This window comes from Stegodyphus dumicola, chromosome 3, assembly GCF_044657685.1.
Source record: "Stegodyphus dumicola isolate Sdum_Otavi_A_Nest chromosome 3, ASM4465768v1".
Classification (NCBI taxonomy): Eukaryota; Metazoa; Arthropoda; class Arachnida; order Araneae; family Eresidae; genus Stegodyphus; species Stegodyphus dumicola.
Window position 1 is genome coordinate 4,608,566 of NC_140770.1, and position 19,150 is coordinate 4,627,715.

General features: G+C 36.7%; 1 protein-coding gene across 12 annotated transcripts in view; it reads right to left on the reverse strand.

Moving 5' to 3' along the window:
• The window catches only part of LOC146997895 (uncharacterized), a 246,795-nt gene that overhangs the window by 216,760 nt on the left and 10,885 nt on the right, over positions 1 to 19,150 (reverse strand). For 6 of the 12 annotated variants that reach the window (XM_085812516.1, XM_085812515.1, XM_085812518.1 and 3 more), the window contains exons 3-6: positions 14,688 to 17,355; positions 12,895 to 13,104; positions 4,450 to 4,668; positions 1,517 to 1,565 (exon numbers count right to left, since the gene is read on the reverse strand). In XM_085812516.1, the coding sequence (XP_085668642.1) occupies positions 16,006 to 17,355 (1,350 nt within the window). In that variant the 3' untranslated portion in view covers positions 1,517 to 1,565; positions 4,450 to 4,668; positions 12,895 to 13,104; positions 14,688 to 16,005. Of the gene's footprint in view, positions 1 to 1,511; positions 1,566 to 4,449; positions 4,669 to 6,542; positions 7,324 to 12,894; positions 13,105 to 14,687; positions 17,356 to 19,150 lie in introns of those variants that run through there. The other 6 variants (XM_085812523.1, XM_085812522.1, XM_085812524.1 and 3 more) reach the window with 6 other exon arrangements.

Below are 19,150 nucleotides of genomic sequence, written 5' to 3' on the forward strand. Positions count from 1 at the left end.
ATTCCGGGTATCGGACATCCAGATTTTGTACTTTCTACTGAATTTTTCATTCCTACACTCAGTAAGAAAAATTCCTATTATATAGTATTCTCAAAAAGACTTCACAAAATTACGATTGAAGGGAAAAATCCATGTTGAATCATTTTAATTAAATTTATACTCCAAGGCAAGCTAAAAATCTCAAATTTTAAAATGAAATACCTTCGTCAATTTTGCTGCATTATTATGAAAAAATATAAATTTTGTAAGCATAAAAAAATGACAAAGTGAAGAGAGGGGAAGGTTGCTGGTGATCGAAATATCTGGATTTTAGATCATTCCGGGTATCGGACATCCAGATTTTGTAATTTCTACTGAATTTTTCATTCCTTCACTCAGTAAGAAAAATTTTTATTATATAGTATTCTCAAAAAGACTTCATAGAATTACAATTGAAGGGAAAACTCCATGTTGAATCATTTTAATTAAATTTATACTCCAAGGCAAGCCAAAAATGATGCCCAAAAATCTCCAATTTTAAAATAAAGTAAATTGCTCAATTTTTGCACCCTTTTATTTTTTGTGAGTATAAAAATTTTCCTAAATTTAACTACAGGGACAGAGGGACTTACATACTAAACTGAATTTAAAAATTTAAAAGTGCCAAATATTAGCATCATTTGAAATGTTTTTGTATTACAATACATCGTTTGAAATCTGGATGTCCAATATCCAAAGGTATGAACAACCAGCTAAAAATAAATTAAAAATACAAAATGAAAGAGAGAAATGGAGGAACAGTTGTTAATTTATGATGTTCAACAACAAAACTAGGCTCATCAAGGATTAATCACGGTTACATGAAATCAAAGTAAAAAATTTTACGCGTTTGGCGAGTTTCTGTTTACGAAAAATGGCCAACAGGAAAATTAAAGTACTAAACAACTCTAAAAGCAATTCAAACAGCTTAAAATTAAGAATTCTGAAAATCATGTTGAAAAGATAATAATCGGGTAAAAAAGCTAAGCTTCGAGCATGTAATACTACATGCATTTTACATGGCTTTACATAATTTTTTCATTATACCAAAATCAGAAAAATGTTTTAATAAAATGAATGCATGTTTTACAGCCAATGGAACTCAAAAGCATGAAATCGACCACAAATCAAACATTTAATGACATTTAGAAAACAAATAAACATTAATTACTTTGAATAAAAAGGGGATAAATGCATTAAAAAAACAGTTTTTGAGAAAGCATGTCTTACTAATTTCTTTTCTCTGAGGAAGAAATTATAAATCTGTATTACCTTAAGAAACACACTACAGAGATGCAAGTATTTAGCAAAATATTCAGGTATGATATGAATCTAATAGTTGTTTTAATTAATACAATTTGATGATAATTAGCATAATGGAATAAGATAAGCACAGGATACCATAATACAGAAATGTTTCATTATAAGTAAGGAGGGAAAAAAGTTTGATGTGAAGTTAAATGATTAAAATGGAAGCATATAGAGTTAAAATGCTTACCAATATGCTCCTTTGATACAGTTACATTTTCAGTTCAAGCCATTCGTAACTGTAGGAAAAAAAGGAAATATAATTAATAGCAAGAATTAATCATACACGTGAAACAAGAATCACCTACCAAAGTTTGATGGTACCAAAATGATTTAACAATTCCGAGGTCTAAAATTTGTTATTTATTAGAAGTGATATGAAGGGAGGGAGAGCATTAATGATAGCTTCATGTACCATGGGTGTTATTTAAACATGGAATCGTTAAATATTCTTAGCTACTTAGAAAGAAAGTGAAAAATTGCTGTAAGTCATAAAAAATTTGATTATTCAAAGAGTTTTATATGAAAAACAAAATAATTTAACTATTTTAAAGAATGTTCTTTCAACAAGAATCTGAAATTTATTAAAAGGTTTATTTAGCACATTTAAACTATCATTTTAATAACATAATTAAAATTTTGGTGGTTACCTTCATATTCGTACTTCTCTCTTGATGTATACAACATAACGTTTCCTATACAATTGAAATTACGCTTAAAAATTGGTCAAACATTATTGATAACTTTATAATTACTCAACACTGCCAAACCTATTATATATTTTACTATTATTATTTATAAGGTAAAACAATCTAATCCTGCTAGGCTTGAAAAATATTAGAGATTCGTAAACTCGAAATTTCTCACTTTTTTCAGTCATTCGAATCTCGGTAGTCGGAATTTCATTGCGACTATTAGTGAAATGAATTACACTGGTGTGCAAAAATTAAGGACGAAGTCGAAAAATTAGCATATCAGCTGAACGAAGAGGCAGAGCGGACAGAAAGACCAATCAGGAGATTAAGTAAGGTGATGTACGGTAGCACATGCACAGATATGCAGGTAGACGTAATGGGGGAGTGTCTGAGTAGTCTAAAGCATGTTGTCGGTGTAAGATCAGTATTTCTGGCAAAGAGATTGCATGCCGTATAGCAGTTAAAATCACACCGAGTTGCTGCCTCAGCGAGAAATGGCGAATAATCAATCTGTTAGACGACATCTGGATGCTTTTACCCGAGGTCGAATCATTGGGAAGTTGGAGGAAGGCCGTGTGACACGTGTGGCTGAAGAATTCGGAATTGCTCACAGCATCGTTTCACGACTTTGGAGACAATTTCAAACTACAGGAACAGCTATCGGGGGTTTAGTAGTGGTCGTCTACGAGGAACCACACCCGCAGATGACCGGTATATTGCCTTACAGGCCAGAAGAAACAGGCGGCAGACAGCGGGAGAAATCGCTAGGCACACGACACAGGCGACTGGACGACCGATATCGCGTTTTACCGTTGTCAGAAGACTGCACGGTGGTGGTCTGTTTGCACGACGCCCTGTGCGGTGTGTACCTCTAACGCCTTCCCATCGGAGTAGGCGTTCTCTGTGGTGCCGGGAACACCAGAATTGGAGATACAATGAATGGGGACGAATACTCTTTACAGATGAGAGCAGATTTAGTCTGAGTAGCGATTCTTATCACATACTCATTTGGAGAAAGCGAGGAAACCGCAATCATCCCTCGAACATCATTGAAAGGGACAGGTATGGAGGTGGCGGTGTTCTCGTTTGGGAAGGCATCATGCTTGGTAGTCGTACAGACCTTCACATCTTCGACGTAGGTTCAGTCAACGGGACCCGTTATTTTAACGAGATTCTTCTTCCATATGTGCATTTTTTTAGAGGCGCTATGGGTCCGCAGTTCCTTTTCATGGACGACAATGCACCATGTCATCGCACAGTAGCTGCCGAACAGCTCTTAGAGAGTGAGGCTGTTGAACGTATGGATTGGCCTGCACGATCTCCGGATCTCAATCCCATCGAGCATGTATGGGATTTTCTAGGCAGACGCTTGGCAGCTCGTACCTTACCACCAGTAACGATTCCGGAGCTTCGATTGGCGCTGCAAGACGAATGGGCAGCAATGCCTCAACAACTCATTGACACCCTCATTCTCAGCATGGGCAGACGCTGTGAAACCTGCCTAGCAGTCAGGGAAGATCCTATCCCCTATTAAAGACCAGATGTTTCTTGCTGGACACCCATCACAGGGATGTTTCGGCCTTCAGTCGCATTGCGCTCCATGCTACTTTTTCAATAAAGCTTCTTTTTATCCCTCTGATTTTTAGTAAGTGTTGCTTACATTACTCATGTCCTTACGTATTGGGGATCTTACGGTATTAAATGTGTTGATTTGGAAAGCTTTTGTACAAAGTTATATTGAAAAAACCGTCTCGTCCTTAATTTTTGCACACCAGTGTAGTTGGTAATCATGAATCAGTTAGGAGTAGATAAGTGAGTGTACAGAATAATGTTACATCAGTGACATTTATGCGAAAAAGTGGACACAAGGATTCACAATATTGCACATTCCGCAACATCCAGATATTCAGATCATTTTCTTAAAGGACTATTTTAAACTACTAAAATTTAAAACCACACAAAAGGGGAAAAAATGGGATAGCTATATCTCCTTATCTACTGAGTCAGTTGACAAAATTCAGATTGAGTTTTCTTACATTTAAAAAACAAGACTTAACAGTTGTTCTAACAAAGGTATAACTTCAACACAAAATCAGACTTTTCTGAAAAAACATACAATTTTTTTTCTATATTTCGATTCTACACCTCAAATTATGCCAAAATGCCAAATTTTGTAAAAATCTCATGCATAGTTTTTTAAAAAATCAGCTCTTGAAGGAATCTCGTTAATCCATTCATGCGCATCGCTAATTAGATGATGAGGCATTTGGCTATGGCCGCCACGCGACAACATCGCGTCTGAGCAGATTTCCTAGGATACCAGGCCTCCCGTAGGCACTTGACCGCGGAATATCAGGCATCTGCAGTAGTAGTCATACTAGCAGTCATCCGTCCTCATTCACACCACTAATAAGTAGTGATAGCTTACCCACAGAGCATAAGGAGACATCACCCACAGTGTATCTGACGCTTACCGCAATCCTGGATGCTCGAGTTCACGCCAGGTGATGGGTCCCTTGTCCGCTAGGCGTCCACCGGGATGGGCCATCAAATTGCAGATAAGGCACCCGCCGTACCGCCACAGGCCAGCCATCAGCACGACGGTCATCCTCTAGTTGCATTGCTCATATGAGCCTATACATAGCCCCTAGAAGGAGAAATCCATCCATAAATACATCTAGCTACTAGCACAACCGCAAGAGCAGAGGGCGGGCATCCCATCATTGCCAGTGGACCAGCATCAGCTTAGTTCTGCCCGGTCGGGACCCTGAGATCCTATTACCGAATCTCTCTAACGCTGGGGAATACTCCTTACACCCGGGGGAAATCCCGACGAAAAACCACGGGCCCAGCGCACAGAGACAGGCAGAGAAGGGGCCAGACCATCTAAGGACCAGCTCCAACTCCACCCCCCGGTCCAATCAGATGAGTACCCTCCGCGACCACGTGTCACTTAAGGCAACATGAGACCATCCAGCCAGGAAATTCTGCTTCTACGATCGGAGTTGTGACCACGTCAACACCACTCTCGGCCCGCCGAGGCAGAATCTTGAGGCCGTCCGGCCCTCCTGGAGTGGCTCCGCGGAACTCTTGATCTGGGACTCCATCTTTAAATCTCTAACAGCATCCTCTACTTCGTGGCTATCCAGCTGTCCACTCCGTCGGTCACCAACCGGAGCATGTCGGCAGAAATCAGGAGTACTCGCCTAGCCAGCATTGCTTCAAAGTGCCAAGATCTGATCCCCAGATCGGCCATGACAGGTCCATTCACGCCTGCGGGCCAAGCACCTCTCGCGCCGATGACTAGACCATGAAAGATTATCTCAGTACCCAGCCCCTCCTCCTGGATTACTCCGAAGAGGGGCGCGTACTTCCTCCCCTTCCCATCGTACGTCTTCGAAAACACGCACGGATTGTTGGTCTCATAGGTAATGGTCACGTCCACGACAACGACTTTTGTGCCGTTGTGAACTACTAAGTCTGGTCTCAGGCGTGAGCCGTCCTCCAGGGTGAACGTGAACTCTTTTCTGGACCGTCATCCCAGCAACTTGCATCTCTCCTGGAGCAAGTTCACGATCCGATTGTGCCTCCTAATGCACGTTTTCTTAAGTCTGGGACACACTGAGAAGGTAGTGAAGGGTCTCATGCGGGAAGCGGCAGAGCCGACGACGTACATCGCCCTCCTCTCGACCTCGTGACAGAGTCTGCCGTGTGGGATATGTGTTGGTCCTAAGTTGGAGTCCTGTGATCCAGGATTTGTGATGCAAAAGCAAAGTTTAAAGTTGTAAAATTAAACTTTTAGCAAAAGTAGCAATAGAAGCTCCCTAAGGTTATATACTGCGCAGACATTGAAGACAAAAGTTTTAAACTTAACCAATTTATTAACAATATATAAAAATAAAAACACAATGAATAAATTTAATCAACATCAAAAACTTAAAAAGTATAACATAATCATTATAAAAAAAATTACACTTAATTGATCATCCATTAACCCCAAGGGTTTTTCCTTTAAAGAATGTTACACTATTAAAGACATGGTAAATATTTTACCTGATCTCCAAATACTGGCATTCAATACGCAAAAAACATATCACTAAACAGAAACTATGCGGTTATAATGAAATTCACTACACTATCAATAAGTGCATGCTTCGTGGTCAAGAAGGCACCTGGAAAATTAAAATTAAATCCTTGAAAGCACTTAAACCGGCAAAATGCCGCTCACTGCAGTTACACACGAAAAATCACAGCTTGGGAAAACATCGCCGCTAATTCAGGAAAAACACTTGTGTTGAAGATGCCACCTTCATGAAAACAGGATGCCGACCACGGCAGTCGCTCACATCATAGCCTATTTTGAGAATCCAGGAAAAGTAATCTTGTAGACTGGAATCCCGGCACTTATCACTGGACTGCACGCATCGCAATATCGTCTTCCAATGGGAGCTGGAACGGCACACCACGGAGCAAAGTAACAGGAACCAGAAGGAATAAGCCAGAGCGAGGCGAGATACTTACACCTGAAGTAGACATGACATCATCTCACGGCAATCAATCAGCTACTGGCACGATTCAGCTTTCCAGATGACGTAACATCAAGTTTCATTTTTGCATCTTAATTAGGCTGGAACAGTCCGTTCTTAATACAAACAATGGCAGTGAAAAACGAAGTAGAAATAACTACTATATCCCTTTAAAATGAGAACTAAGCCTTATGTAAAATTAGAAATATTTCAAGGAGGAGAGATGATGCAGAAAAAGGGTTACAATAGGTCATATTTTCCAACAAGTTGACTCGTATTCTGCTGCCTCCATCTGCGGAGTTGGACGTTCACCGTGTCTGGAGTCATGGCAAAGCCGGCGCGTTCACTCTCTCTGGTGACGCTACTCCAGGATGGTTATTCTACGCTACGAGAGTCAACAGCAAGTTGTGGCCCGCCAGAGGTCGCTGCTAGTGAAAAACAGGTCTGCCCAACATCCTATATTCTCTGAGTACGGAAGTTGCCAAAAGCGCGGGAAAAAGTGTTGCCACGTCGTCAATCAGGGTTGTGCAGTTGACTTACTAAGTAGACAATGGCTTTGTATGCGTTTTCGCCGCTGATTTTTTCATATTTAAATGAAGAATACGGTCGTAGATCTCTGAATCGGCGGCGAATTTATAGAAAATATGATGACGCTTTTTCTCTGCCAGAAGATGTGTTTATTACATATTTCAGATTGCCAAAATTTCTATTAATTTCAGTTTGCGATGAATTGAGGGAATATTTGGAGCCACATTCAGAAAACAGGAACGCAATTTCTACAGAAAGAAAGGTAAGTTATTTATACTTTTCCTGAAGTAATATATATATATTGCAATTATATAGTTTAAAAATGTAGAAGACGATATTTCTTCAATTTTTTCATAAAGTATTTCTCTAGTACAAAATCTTTTATCAATTAATAATAATATAAACATCCGAGAAGAGTCTACTCGATTTATGTACAGCAAGAATTAAGTTTATTTGAAAATACAACAGTGAAATCTCTTACGAACAATATTGTGAACACAAAAAAAAGGAATGTCATTCATTATTATTATTTGACATTCACACCATTGTAAAATAAAAATTTTAAAAAAATATGTAAAACTTAAATTTTTGTATGTAGTGTGATACTTTCATAAATTATAATCACTTGCGTAATTTATTACGATTTAAAATTTGTTGTTAATAATAAATATATTTTATTTAAATTGAAATACTGATAACAAATTTTAATTCATGCCCTTCATAATTGTTTTGAGAAACGGTGCATATTGAATTGCCATATGAAAATAAATGGTCACTCTATTTTTGAATTAAATTCCTTGTTTTCACAAAGGAAAAATATGAAATTATTACAATTTTTAACACAGAGAGACATGATTTTAAAGCCCCTCTCAGTGTTAAAAGCCATAATGATTATTTGACATATAATCTACTAACAGTTATGATAGAAATTTAAGTAAATTTTTAAACTTTTTGAGTTGTATTATTTAATTTTTTTTAAATCATAGCTGGGTAATAAATGTTTTTATACCCAATTTATAACTGTGTAACTTATAGTTAGGTGCTAAAATTTATTAGCAGAATGATACTGCATTATTATTGCATTATGTTATAAAGTAACAATGCTATAAAACTGAGGGTTTTTTTTTTCATAAAATAGTATTTTTTGGTCTATTAGTATTAACAAATAACTGTTTCTTTGCAAAATAAAAAAAAAGTTTAAAAAATAAAAAAACTGTTTATAGCAGAGTTCTCAATTTCATATAGTAAAAGAGATACTGATTATTATTAGAGTTTTCCATTTAATGTGTCAAAGTGTTAAATGCTGCTCCAGCATTTATCATCTCATACAGAAGTACTAATTCTCTCATACTTTTAATATAATTTGACAATCACATGCACACATAATAGGCAATTTATAATTGATGTCTTTCTATCCATCTGCACAGCTGTCAATTTGCACATTTTGCTGTTTGACAACTATTTTTGATGCTAGTTTTAATTCTCATTTTCATTCTTTTTCATTTTACTGGGCTGCTTGTCACTTAGTGGCAGAAATGCTGTGGACGGGCATAGGATAAAAAAAAAAGTTTCTGTTAATTATTGATTGATAATTTAGTATTGAAAATAACATGACTTAATTTTTCAACTGTGTTTATGCTACGATTTAAGCCATGGATTTTCCATTTGGCAGATGTATGTGACAGCTACTCACACTATGCACTTAGTTGTATGCAATAGTTTGTTGAAACTATTGATATATAAGTTAACATGAATAATATCTCATACAAAACATTTCCTTTAAATTACTTTGTATAACAAGACAATCACATCTACTATCGACTTAAATTCATTGGATTTCTTAGATCCTATATATTTATATGTATGTGTAAGATTAATATATATAAAACTAGCAATCTGATAATATATAGTATTATCAGATTGCTAGTTTTATATATCATTGCATAAGTAAAAAATAACTGTCATAATTTCAGGTACTTTGTGCCTTACGGTTTTTTGCATGTGGTTCATAACCAGCAGTCTATAGCAAATGAATTCTGCCTCCAAGTCAGCCAGCCTACTGCTAGTAGAGCAGTTTCACATGTTGCTGCTGCTATTAACAGAAAAATACTCAGAAAATGGATAAAATTTCCAAAAACTTCAAGGTATGTATAACCAGTTGCATTATTTTAAATAAAACCTTGCTTTAGGTTCTCTAAACTGAAAAAGTAGAAGAAACATAAAGTAGATCAGCTGTATGCATACTTTCAGAGTTTTCTTGGGTATAATATAGAGGCTAAGAGCCATAATAAACCACCTGCCAATGCTTCTAAAATAATTTGTGTACATATATAAAATATGCACCTAAAACCTTTTATTTCTCTCACGATTCTATGCAGTATACCTGAAAAGCAAAATTTAATTTTTAAATAAATGCTTTATCAGATTATCAATTGTTCTCTTGTGAATATTTAATGTAGCGGGAGGGTAAGTAATTAACATATTATTATTGTTATAAATTGATTATGAATATTTCCTTTCCTAGACAGCAGCAAGAACTGAAAACTAATTTTATGTGACTGGCTGGTTTTCCTGGTGTAATTGGGGCAATAGACTGCACTCGTGAAAATAGTGGCACCTCCACGTAATTGACAGCACTTGTCCTGAGCACATTTTTGTTAATAGGCATTGCAGTCACTCTATAAACGTGCAAATGGTATTTATGATATATTACTTTTTAACCATTTCTTAAAAATAAAAATTTGGAACACAGCAATGTGATACTTAAAAAAATTAATTTTTGTTGCTGAATATTAAATGCAGTACAATTACTTATTTCTGTTTCCTAGGTTTTCCCCCCTCCATTTTTTTAAGTATTCAGATTTCTATACAAACAAACATTATCTTTAAATTTTTTTATACAATTATCTTTCAGATATGTGATGCAAACCAAAAAATTATCAGTTGCAATGCTAAGTTTCCTGGATCAACACTTGATGCTTTCATATGGAGGACATCAGCTGTCAGAAGAATAATGCAAGAAATATCATCGGCTGAAAATACTACTTGGCTGTTAGGTACTTATATACATATGTGTGTGTGTGTGTATACACACACATATGCTTGAATTTCTTTGAAGTACAGCTATGCAGTACAGTATATGCATAGAATTAAATTAATCACCATTTGTTAGTTGTTATTAGTTTATGATATAAATGCACTGTAAATAAAATTTTGGGATACCTTAACTCCCAGAATTTTAATATTACTACATGAAAAGTTTTTCTGAAAATGTTCATAGAGATAAATGGTCTAAAGCAAAGACTGAACCAATGAATGATGATAACAGTTTATGTTAAATAATTCTGGCTATATAAACAGTTATAATTATCATATAAAGAAATATGTAAAATGTATGTAAAGTAATAAAATGTTTCATTATTTTGAAGAATTTTTAATATTTAAAATTAGGCGAAAAGCAATATGTGTTTGGCATAGATTTTGAAGAAATTGATATCAGTTTCAGACAGAGGTACAACTGAAGAAAGAAGTCTGCTGCTGAGAAAGGAGCAAATAAATCTGATGATGTTTCTCCCCCCCCCTTAATTTTTAATTTTACATTGCCTAATTTCTGTTCCAATTTGAAATTTTTTATGTGTTACAAAATGGCATTGAACCTAAAATTATAGTAGCAGGTAGTTTTCAATTAGTGTTTGCTAGTATGCCAAACTTTAGCTATGTATTTCTATTTTTTTTTTCTTTTATGAAATATTTTACTTCTATCTTATTTTGAATTCCTAATTTTATGAAGGAGATAGTGGTTATCCTCTTGAGGAAGGTTTATTAACTCCACAACTGGATTCATTAGAAAATTCTCCTGATCAAAGATATAATGTTGCTTTGTGCAAAACAAGGAATGTGATAGAGAGATGCTTTGGAGTCTTAAAATCAAGATTTAGGTAATAAAGAGTATTAAATAATTTAAAATACTTTTTAGTGTACAGTATTATATAATGTTAAGTCAGAATATATTAAATAGTTATTCCAATAATTTTTTTTTTTTTTTTTTTTTTTTTTTTTTTTTCAAGTGTCTGCTAGGAGAAAAAGTTTTGCATTACAGACCACAAGTAGCAGGAAAAATAATAAACGCCTGTGTAGTCCTGCACAACATGTGCAACGCTCATGGGCTGCCAGATCCAGCACTTGTGGAATATGAAGAAATTCCTTCAGAAATTGAAAGAGGCACTTCACATGCAAGAGCAATCTTAATACAACGTGATTTAATAACCAACTATTTTAGTACATTGTTTAAGCTCCTAACTCACTGAACACTTATCTGAAACTCTAATTAATTTAAGTACTAATTTCTTAATATGTTTCTCACCTCAATTGGTAATAAATAAAACAATCTATAAACTAAAATAAAATCTATAAAGCAATAGCATATAATTAAAAGCTAATAAAAGCAAAAATTTGAGATAATTTAACTCTATTTTATCCCCTGTATTTTTAAAATAATTTTTCAGTATAATTTATAATAAGTTATTTCTATTTACAGGTTGAAATAAGGAGAGCTACAGCTCTAGCAGAAACATATGGATTATTCAAAAATTATGTCACACTGTTATATATAATAATTAACATATATTTTTTCAAACTGAATTTTTTTATTTGTTATGATAATTTCTATCAAGTGCTGCAAACATTAATTAGCAAGAATTATTAATTGTTTTGGTTAATTCTGCTACTACAGATTTCATATCATTTGCAGAGTTCTTCATAGAACATGACAGCTCACTGATTGCTGCTGTCATGTTTACAATATTTTGATTTAACTCATCAATTTTCTCCTCCATTGATGACTGTGCTGCAGCTATCTTGTCTAATGCAGCCTCTGCTGCATGTTTTAATTTTTTTCGTGGAGGCTCCATGAAACTGTTGGTGCTCTGGAAAGTCTCTGCAGCGGTATGCTAAATTGAGTTTGGCAGCAAAAGAAAAATTTTCTAAATGTCATGTTTTCCTCCTTAACACATTTCAATAATGCTAAGAAAAATACGCATTAATATTTAGAGTATTATATATATATACAATTTCTTGCATCTTTAGTTACAGCAATGAAATTGTAACTTACATGAACTTCAAATTTTTTATAAAATTTTAAAATGCTGTTTTTTCTTCTAACAAATTATTGTTTGAAAGGTAATCAATTCACTGATACTCTAATTTCATGTACATTGTGTTGTAACAGAAAATGTGTTGCTAATTTTTACTAAAAAACTCATATATATTGGAAAATATATTTCTGACTTCCATGGCATTCTATATATATTTATTCCTTATAAATTCTGAATTCAATAAAAATAATCTTTTAAGTAATAACACTGTAACATTATGCTATAACAAATATTAATTTAGGAAATAATACTGAAATAAATTTAGAGCGTTTCTAAAAAAATTAGTTGTGCATTTATGTTACACATCAAACATATCACAAAACCATCATGCAACTAGCCTATACAGTGACTAGAACTTCAAAGGAATTATTATTTTTGGTTTTAACTTCTTGGATACTATTGGGCTTTCTTTATATAACTGTTTGGGGAAATGCACATTAAAGTTATTCATTTTCAAATAATGTAAATTTTGTTTTTGTATTGTTTCCAGGTGGAGTAAAAATATGCATTATGAGATTAATTAAGATATTTTTAGCTAAACAATATCTATAAGCATTCCGTTTTTCAAACATTTCTTTCAAGGTAACTCAAATCATATGTTGATTAAACACATAGCAATATTTACCTAACAACATAAAGTTATTAAACAGAATTTAAAACACTTACAGATTCTTCTTCAATGGCAGGGTCATTGATGCCTTCCATTCCTTTAACGGAGGTATTTCCAATTAAATTCAGCAATCTTTTTTCTAGATCGCTCAATTCCTTTGCACAAGGTGGTCCTCCTCCAGTTTTTTTTTTTTTTTTTTTTTTTTTTTGTGAAACTGTTATTTTGGCTGCCTTCTTTTTTGTGGAACATTTCCAATCAATCCATGTCTAATTTAAAAAAAAAAAAAAAAAAAGAACAGGAAATACATGAGTTCAAATTCTTTATATAAGGTGAGTTTTTATTTTTAGAACAGAATAAAATAAGAACTAATGTTGGACATACTAAAGTAAGTAGAGTCAACATAAATGCATACATTTACATGAATAGTTTTAAAGAATTTGACAAGGAATTTCTTCAACTGTAGGAGGTCTATGATTATCGTTGTTACTTTAGTACTTCCAATGTGAAAAGAATATTACTACCTTTTAATTACTTTCACAGAATTAAATTCTTTGGTACTTTTCCGTTTTGCCGGCGCAAGCGATGAAGTCGCCAATAATGGTACAACCGATACCAAACAGAATATTCTCGCTGGTAACCTTTTACGCATCATTTTCAAAACAAGTCGCAGCTTTTTCTTATCAGATTGTTTCTTTCAGGCATATAGACTACATAGAATTTTTATCAGATAGTTCAGTTTTATGTCTAAGGCCATTTTCGGTAATTAAGTCAATTAGGATGCAATCGCAGCGCTTACCCGAAGCCGAAAATATAGAAAAGGTAAAGTCAAGGGTTAAATTCATCCATTCTAATGAGAATGCATTAGCGAAGTAAAGCACTGCAGTTTTACATAATTTACGAGTAAGCTATTCGTACGAATTGAAATATTTCTTGCATTTAAACTTGTGTTTCAAATTAAGATTTAACTTGAAATTAATGTAGATGATTACTGAGAGCATTAGATTTCTGTAGAGTAGTTTACGTGAGATGAGATCGCTTGGGGTCACGTGATATGAACCGGCGAATCAGGATGTTGAACCATGAAAGCATAGTAAATTCTTAAATTAATGTCTTTTTACAAATTTATTGTCTTTATTTATTGGCTTTTTATAAAATTTTAAGCAATATTAAAATGCCTTCTCTTTTTAAAAAAATTCTTAGAACTAACCTTTTTTTAATATTTTTTATGTGTATGCTGTATGTTGTCGCCAATAAAGTCTGCTTGGTGAGATTTGCGCCGGCGAAACGGAAAAGTACCAATTCTTTTGAGAATGAAGAATATTTAAAACAAGCAGTTCTTATATATGTATAAGAAATTAAAATAACAGTAAAGTAATATTTAAAAAAAGTATTATTGATATATGCATATTAGTAATGACAAAAATTACAATACAAATAAATCACTTATATAGAATAGATGATTATAATTTTGGTTACATATTTTATATTGAAAAATTATTTTCTATCATGTTAATTATAAGATAAATTATTTAAAATAAAATATTTTAATACATTTGTAATAGCTAAATGCAGCAGCATACTGTAAGGAGCAAATAAATTTTATTTCTTTTACATAAATAAATAATTTTCTTAGAAAAAGAAAATAAAAGCTAGAAGAAAGAAATATTTTTCTGATATTAACTGTAAATAAATAACTTGAACAGAAATAGCAGTTTAATTGTGTATATGGGAAAAAAAAAAAAAAAACAGTTTGCAGTTAGATTGCAATGCAAATTAATCAGATTATAAATTTAAATATTTAAAATTGCCTCTTTTTAAAAAAGATTTTAAGTAAGCTTATTTCACTTACTCTTATGCATTTTTCTGTTGTTTTGGTACATCCTCCTTGTGCGTTTAGATTGTACGCAATCACGTCCCTCATCTCTCTTTTATTCTTAGCTGTGAAGTCCTGAGTCAACTTTCCTCTAAAAAAAATGGGATTTTCTTCCATGTAACAAAGCAGCATATTCTGATGAGAGTGAAATGATGGGAGAACATTCGTAGAAATTCAGCCGGCACGCGCTATAAATTGCGTCACTTCTCTGTGCTGTGATTGGTCTAAAGCTCCGCGAAATCTTGTCCCCTCTTAATACAGTCCAGTGGACTCAGCCGCGTGTCAACCGAGGAACACAGAATGGTTTTCTCCGATAAGTTGATCGCGGGAGAAGACACCAGTTTTTTTCCGAGTCAATGTTGTTCGCGCAAGTAGTCGATGGGTCAGCGATTGTAGAATAAGCGTCCAGACTGGGTAGTCTGCCTACGCTTCCAGAATGCATCGGTACGTTGATCTCTGTAGGCTCAGCAAACCACGAATCCTCGCAGCGGCAACCACTTTCAGCAACCGAGGAACAGCGAGTCCGCCGTCTTGTTGGGAACTATAAATCACGCCATCTGTTGTCGATGGGTGCAACTTACATATCCTCTTCACGGTTCTCCTTATCATCCGGTCTGCGTTCATCGGGGGTCAACACAGCTGGTGGAGTAATCTGGGAATCACAAAGTCGGATATCATCCTTATTTGCTGGTCCGCACTCAAAGCGGCCCTCCCAATCTTCTCCAGCCATCCCTCCAGCATATTTAAGGTGGAAGGTGGGACAGGCCCCCGAAGAGGTGAGAAGTCAATCCCAAGATATCGGAACGTTTCCTCGGCCGTAACACTTGGTATGGTCTCACCGTTTACTGTTCGAGTCGTGGCAATATCAAGAACCGTGTGGTCCCTCCGCCGGACCAAGAGCAGAGAGCGGCACTTCTTTACGTTGAGGAGCAGCCCAAATTCTCGACAAAATCTGTCGATGATCTGCAGCTGCAAGATCATATCCTCAACGTTCCGGGCCAACAGAATAAAATTATCTGCTAAACAGCCCAGACGCGCAGTTGTTCCGCGCAGTGCCACACCTTGCCCCCGTCCAGCAGTTGGGTCAGCAATGGATCGACGGTTTCCCATGCTGATGTGGGTGACTGATTTCTCATAGAGATCCGGGATCATCGACAAGAGAAACAAGTTCTCATGGATGCCGGGGCACGGCATGAAGCCACGTTGACTCTCGCACAAGACGACTGTAGCCTTTTTGTCATGAGGGCCGTGAACAAACACATCAGTGCGCTGCCAATGGAGATCGGTCTCCATTTCACCATGTCCACAGGTGTGTGCCTTCCTTCGGGATGATTTCCTTCGGGATCATCCGGGTTAGCGCCTGCTCCGCAGGTACCTTCCGTGAACTCAACCAAATCTGGAAGATTTTGGCAACGTCTCTTACGACAGTTTCCTTCTTCCCTCCCTTTCGGTATTTGAGGTCAGCAAACTGAAGGCCATCAGGTCCCGCCGCAGACTTAGCTTTACTGTGGTTGATCACCTCAGTCACCTCTTGAATGGTGATCGGAGCCATCAGTCTTTCGCACGTACCCGTGAGGTTAGGTGTCTTTGGCAACTCGCCGCAGATGTCGTTTGGTGTTCCAAAGACTTCGCTATAATAAGTCTCTGCCGCAATCAGATCAGAGGGTGCCGAACCAGTATCACTGTTATCCAGCAGCTTGTGGGCAACTCTACCCGGAACCAAGTCATACAGCCTCTGGCATTCCGCGTAACGCAAAATCCTTTGGCTACTACTCTTCGACGAGGTCACCCTTCTCTGCTTCGCCTTGTGGCTCGGCTTTTTGGGTTTATGCCTGGGTGTCTCTATCCCCAGGTTTTTTACCATACTGGTTGTGAGCCTCTCCATCTCCTTCCATAACTCCAGGGTGTGCTCACTTGCTATGGATGGAGCATCGTGTCCGCATCCCGGGACTTCATGCCCTTCCAGACTGTTTTGTTGGTCATTGATCCCCTGTGGGATCTCTGTTGGCTCTGCTAAGTCTGCATTTGTGTCCTGACTTACCAACGGCTGACTGCCACCAGCAGTCTTCCTTCGGGTGGCTTTGACTTTGTTGTGTATTTGGACTTGCGTCTTACCAGGCAGTTTGGCCAAGGACCGCTCAACCTGCTCCCTGATGGGTGCAGTGCGTAGTTCCTCTATCGTCTCCAAGAGTCGCGTCGTCTTCGCTTCGGACCATGGTCGTGGATTGGTGGCTGAACTGAGTGCTAACCTTTCCTGGTTAAGCACGGCTAAGTGTCGATGCCTCCGATGCTGTGCGAGTCCCATCTTTGAAGTAAATCTCACACCACATTGAGGGCAAACGTGATTACTCTTGACGGGAGCCGTTCGGCACCCGCTCACGCATTTCCCTCGGTGGATTGTGATAGACAAGTAGTTCTGACTACTTTTGCTGCATCGGTCACATCTAGCGAGAACCACCCTTTTCTGCTTATGATGTGCCGCGAAGCTCCCGAATCCCGAGAACTCCTCCCGGCAGTCTTTGCATGATAGGGCTCCCACAGGTACATCAGCAAACACTTCGCCTCCTCTCTCAGTTTGATAACATTCAGTAGTAGCAGTTGTCATCAGCTCACCAGAACCAAAAATTAAAACTTCAGAGTTCATCTGGAATAGAAACGTATATGAGCATTGGGCATTGGCATAATCAACATAAATATAACTTAACTAACTTAACTACTACTACTTAACTGGGCATTAAATACACTATGACATATACGGCCACTATGGTGAGTAATAGCAACTCCCAGCCTAGCAGTGCCGTCCTTCACCGCTTCGGGTTTTTGGAGAGGATGCTGAAATAGTCCCAACTTTTGATCTCCCACCCGGGAACCGGGCAGGGCAGCGTTCAAAGTGGCCCATAGGGTCGTCACACTGCGAGCTCAATGCTCAGGGTACCCAGCTACCTCAGGGTAGTCGGTGTCCCATATCCTCGTCGCTGTCTCTGATGGTGTATTTGGGATTGACAGAGAGGCTCTAAGTTACGCTGTCACGTCGCCTCCGACTTCCACTATGACAGCCCAAGGACGTTACAGTGGGAAGCGTTCAAGGGTGGCCCGAAGGCCGTCCCACTGGAAGTCTTAGACTCTGTGTGCCATCCACCTGAAGTAGATGGTCCCGTATCCTCTGACAGTATATCCGAGATTGACAGAGAGGCTCTAAGTTACGCAGTCACGTCACCCTCGGCTTTCACTTCTGATAGCCCATAGGACGTTACAGTGGGAAGCGTTCAAAATTCCACGCCGTTTCCTACCGGCGGGACCCATTCCTACTCAAAGGAGGAGGAGGAGGGATTTACTCGGCTAACAGCTTCTTAGCCGCTACTGTCCTACCGCTTATCGTCTCAGGGACTAAGTCCCTGAGCACGGTAGTACACACTGACTCTGAAAGAGAAACTAAGTAAACCTAAGTCAATCCCTTCCAACTGGCGTTGCCCTTAGGCTCGATAGCTGAGTCGGAAGTCCAGCCCTTCGCTGGTGGAAAGATAAGGCGGCCCCCATTAGCCTAGCCCCCAAAAGGGGTAATTTCCACTTTAAGAGAGTCATAGTTACTCCCGCCATTTACCCGCGCTTGGATTAATTTCTTCACTTTGACATTCAGAGCACTGGGCAGAAATCACATTGCGTCAGCACCGGTCACCGCAATGCTTTGTTTTAATTAGACAGTCGGATTCCCTTAGTCCGTGCCAGTTCTGAGTCGGCTTACTCACTGTTAATTGAATTTGGTAGATATTTATAAAATTAATTGATTTTTCTAAAATTCAATTTACTTGATTCTTTCTTTCACAACCCAAAATTTAGTTTCAATCCAAATAAAATTTGCACACTTTTTCGGATTTATTTTTTTAATTTGTATTTCTTAACAATTTTTATAAATTTTTTGAAAAAAAATCTGAATTATAACCTATAAAATTTTTACAATCATCTTTAAAAGTAGAAGTATTTCTAGGTATATCTTCAAAAATATTAGTTTTTTATTAAACATTTCTGAAAACACATATGAATTTATATAATGGCCGCACTTTATATAGATTCATAATATTTTGATATACCGAAATATTACATTCTTTTTGGATTATTCATTTTGATTTCACATTATTTTTGAATTATTATTTACATTATACATACACCGAAATTTTACATCCTTTTTTCGGGGGGGAGGGAGACATTACTCGTAACTATGGTTTCCACATTTTGTTACGATCTTCAATGAGTCTCCACATTTATTTTTAACTTAACATTTCCAAAAACAATTTTACAGAGAATTAATCAGATGAAATCCTTTCAATTTTGTTTATGTTGAACAATAAATACAAAGTCCGAAATCCAGACGTCCATTATCCGGAATGATCTAAAATACGGATCTCAAAGCCACAAACATTTTTTTTTTTTTTATTAATGCT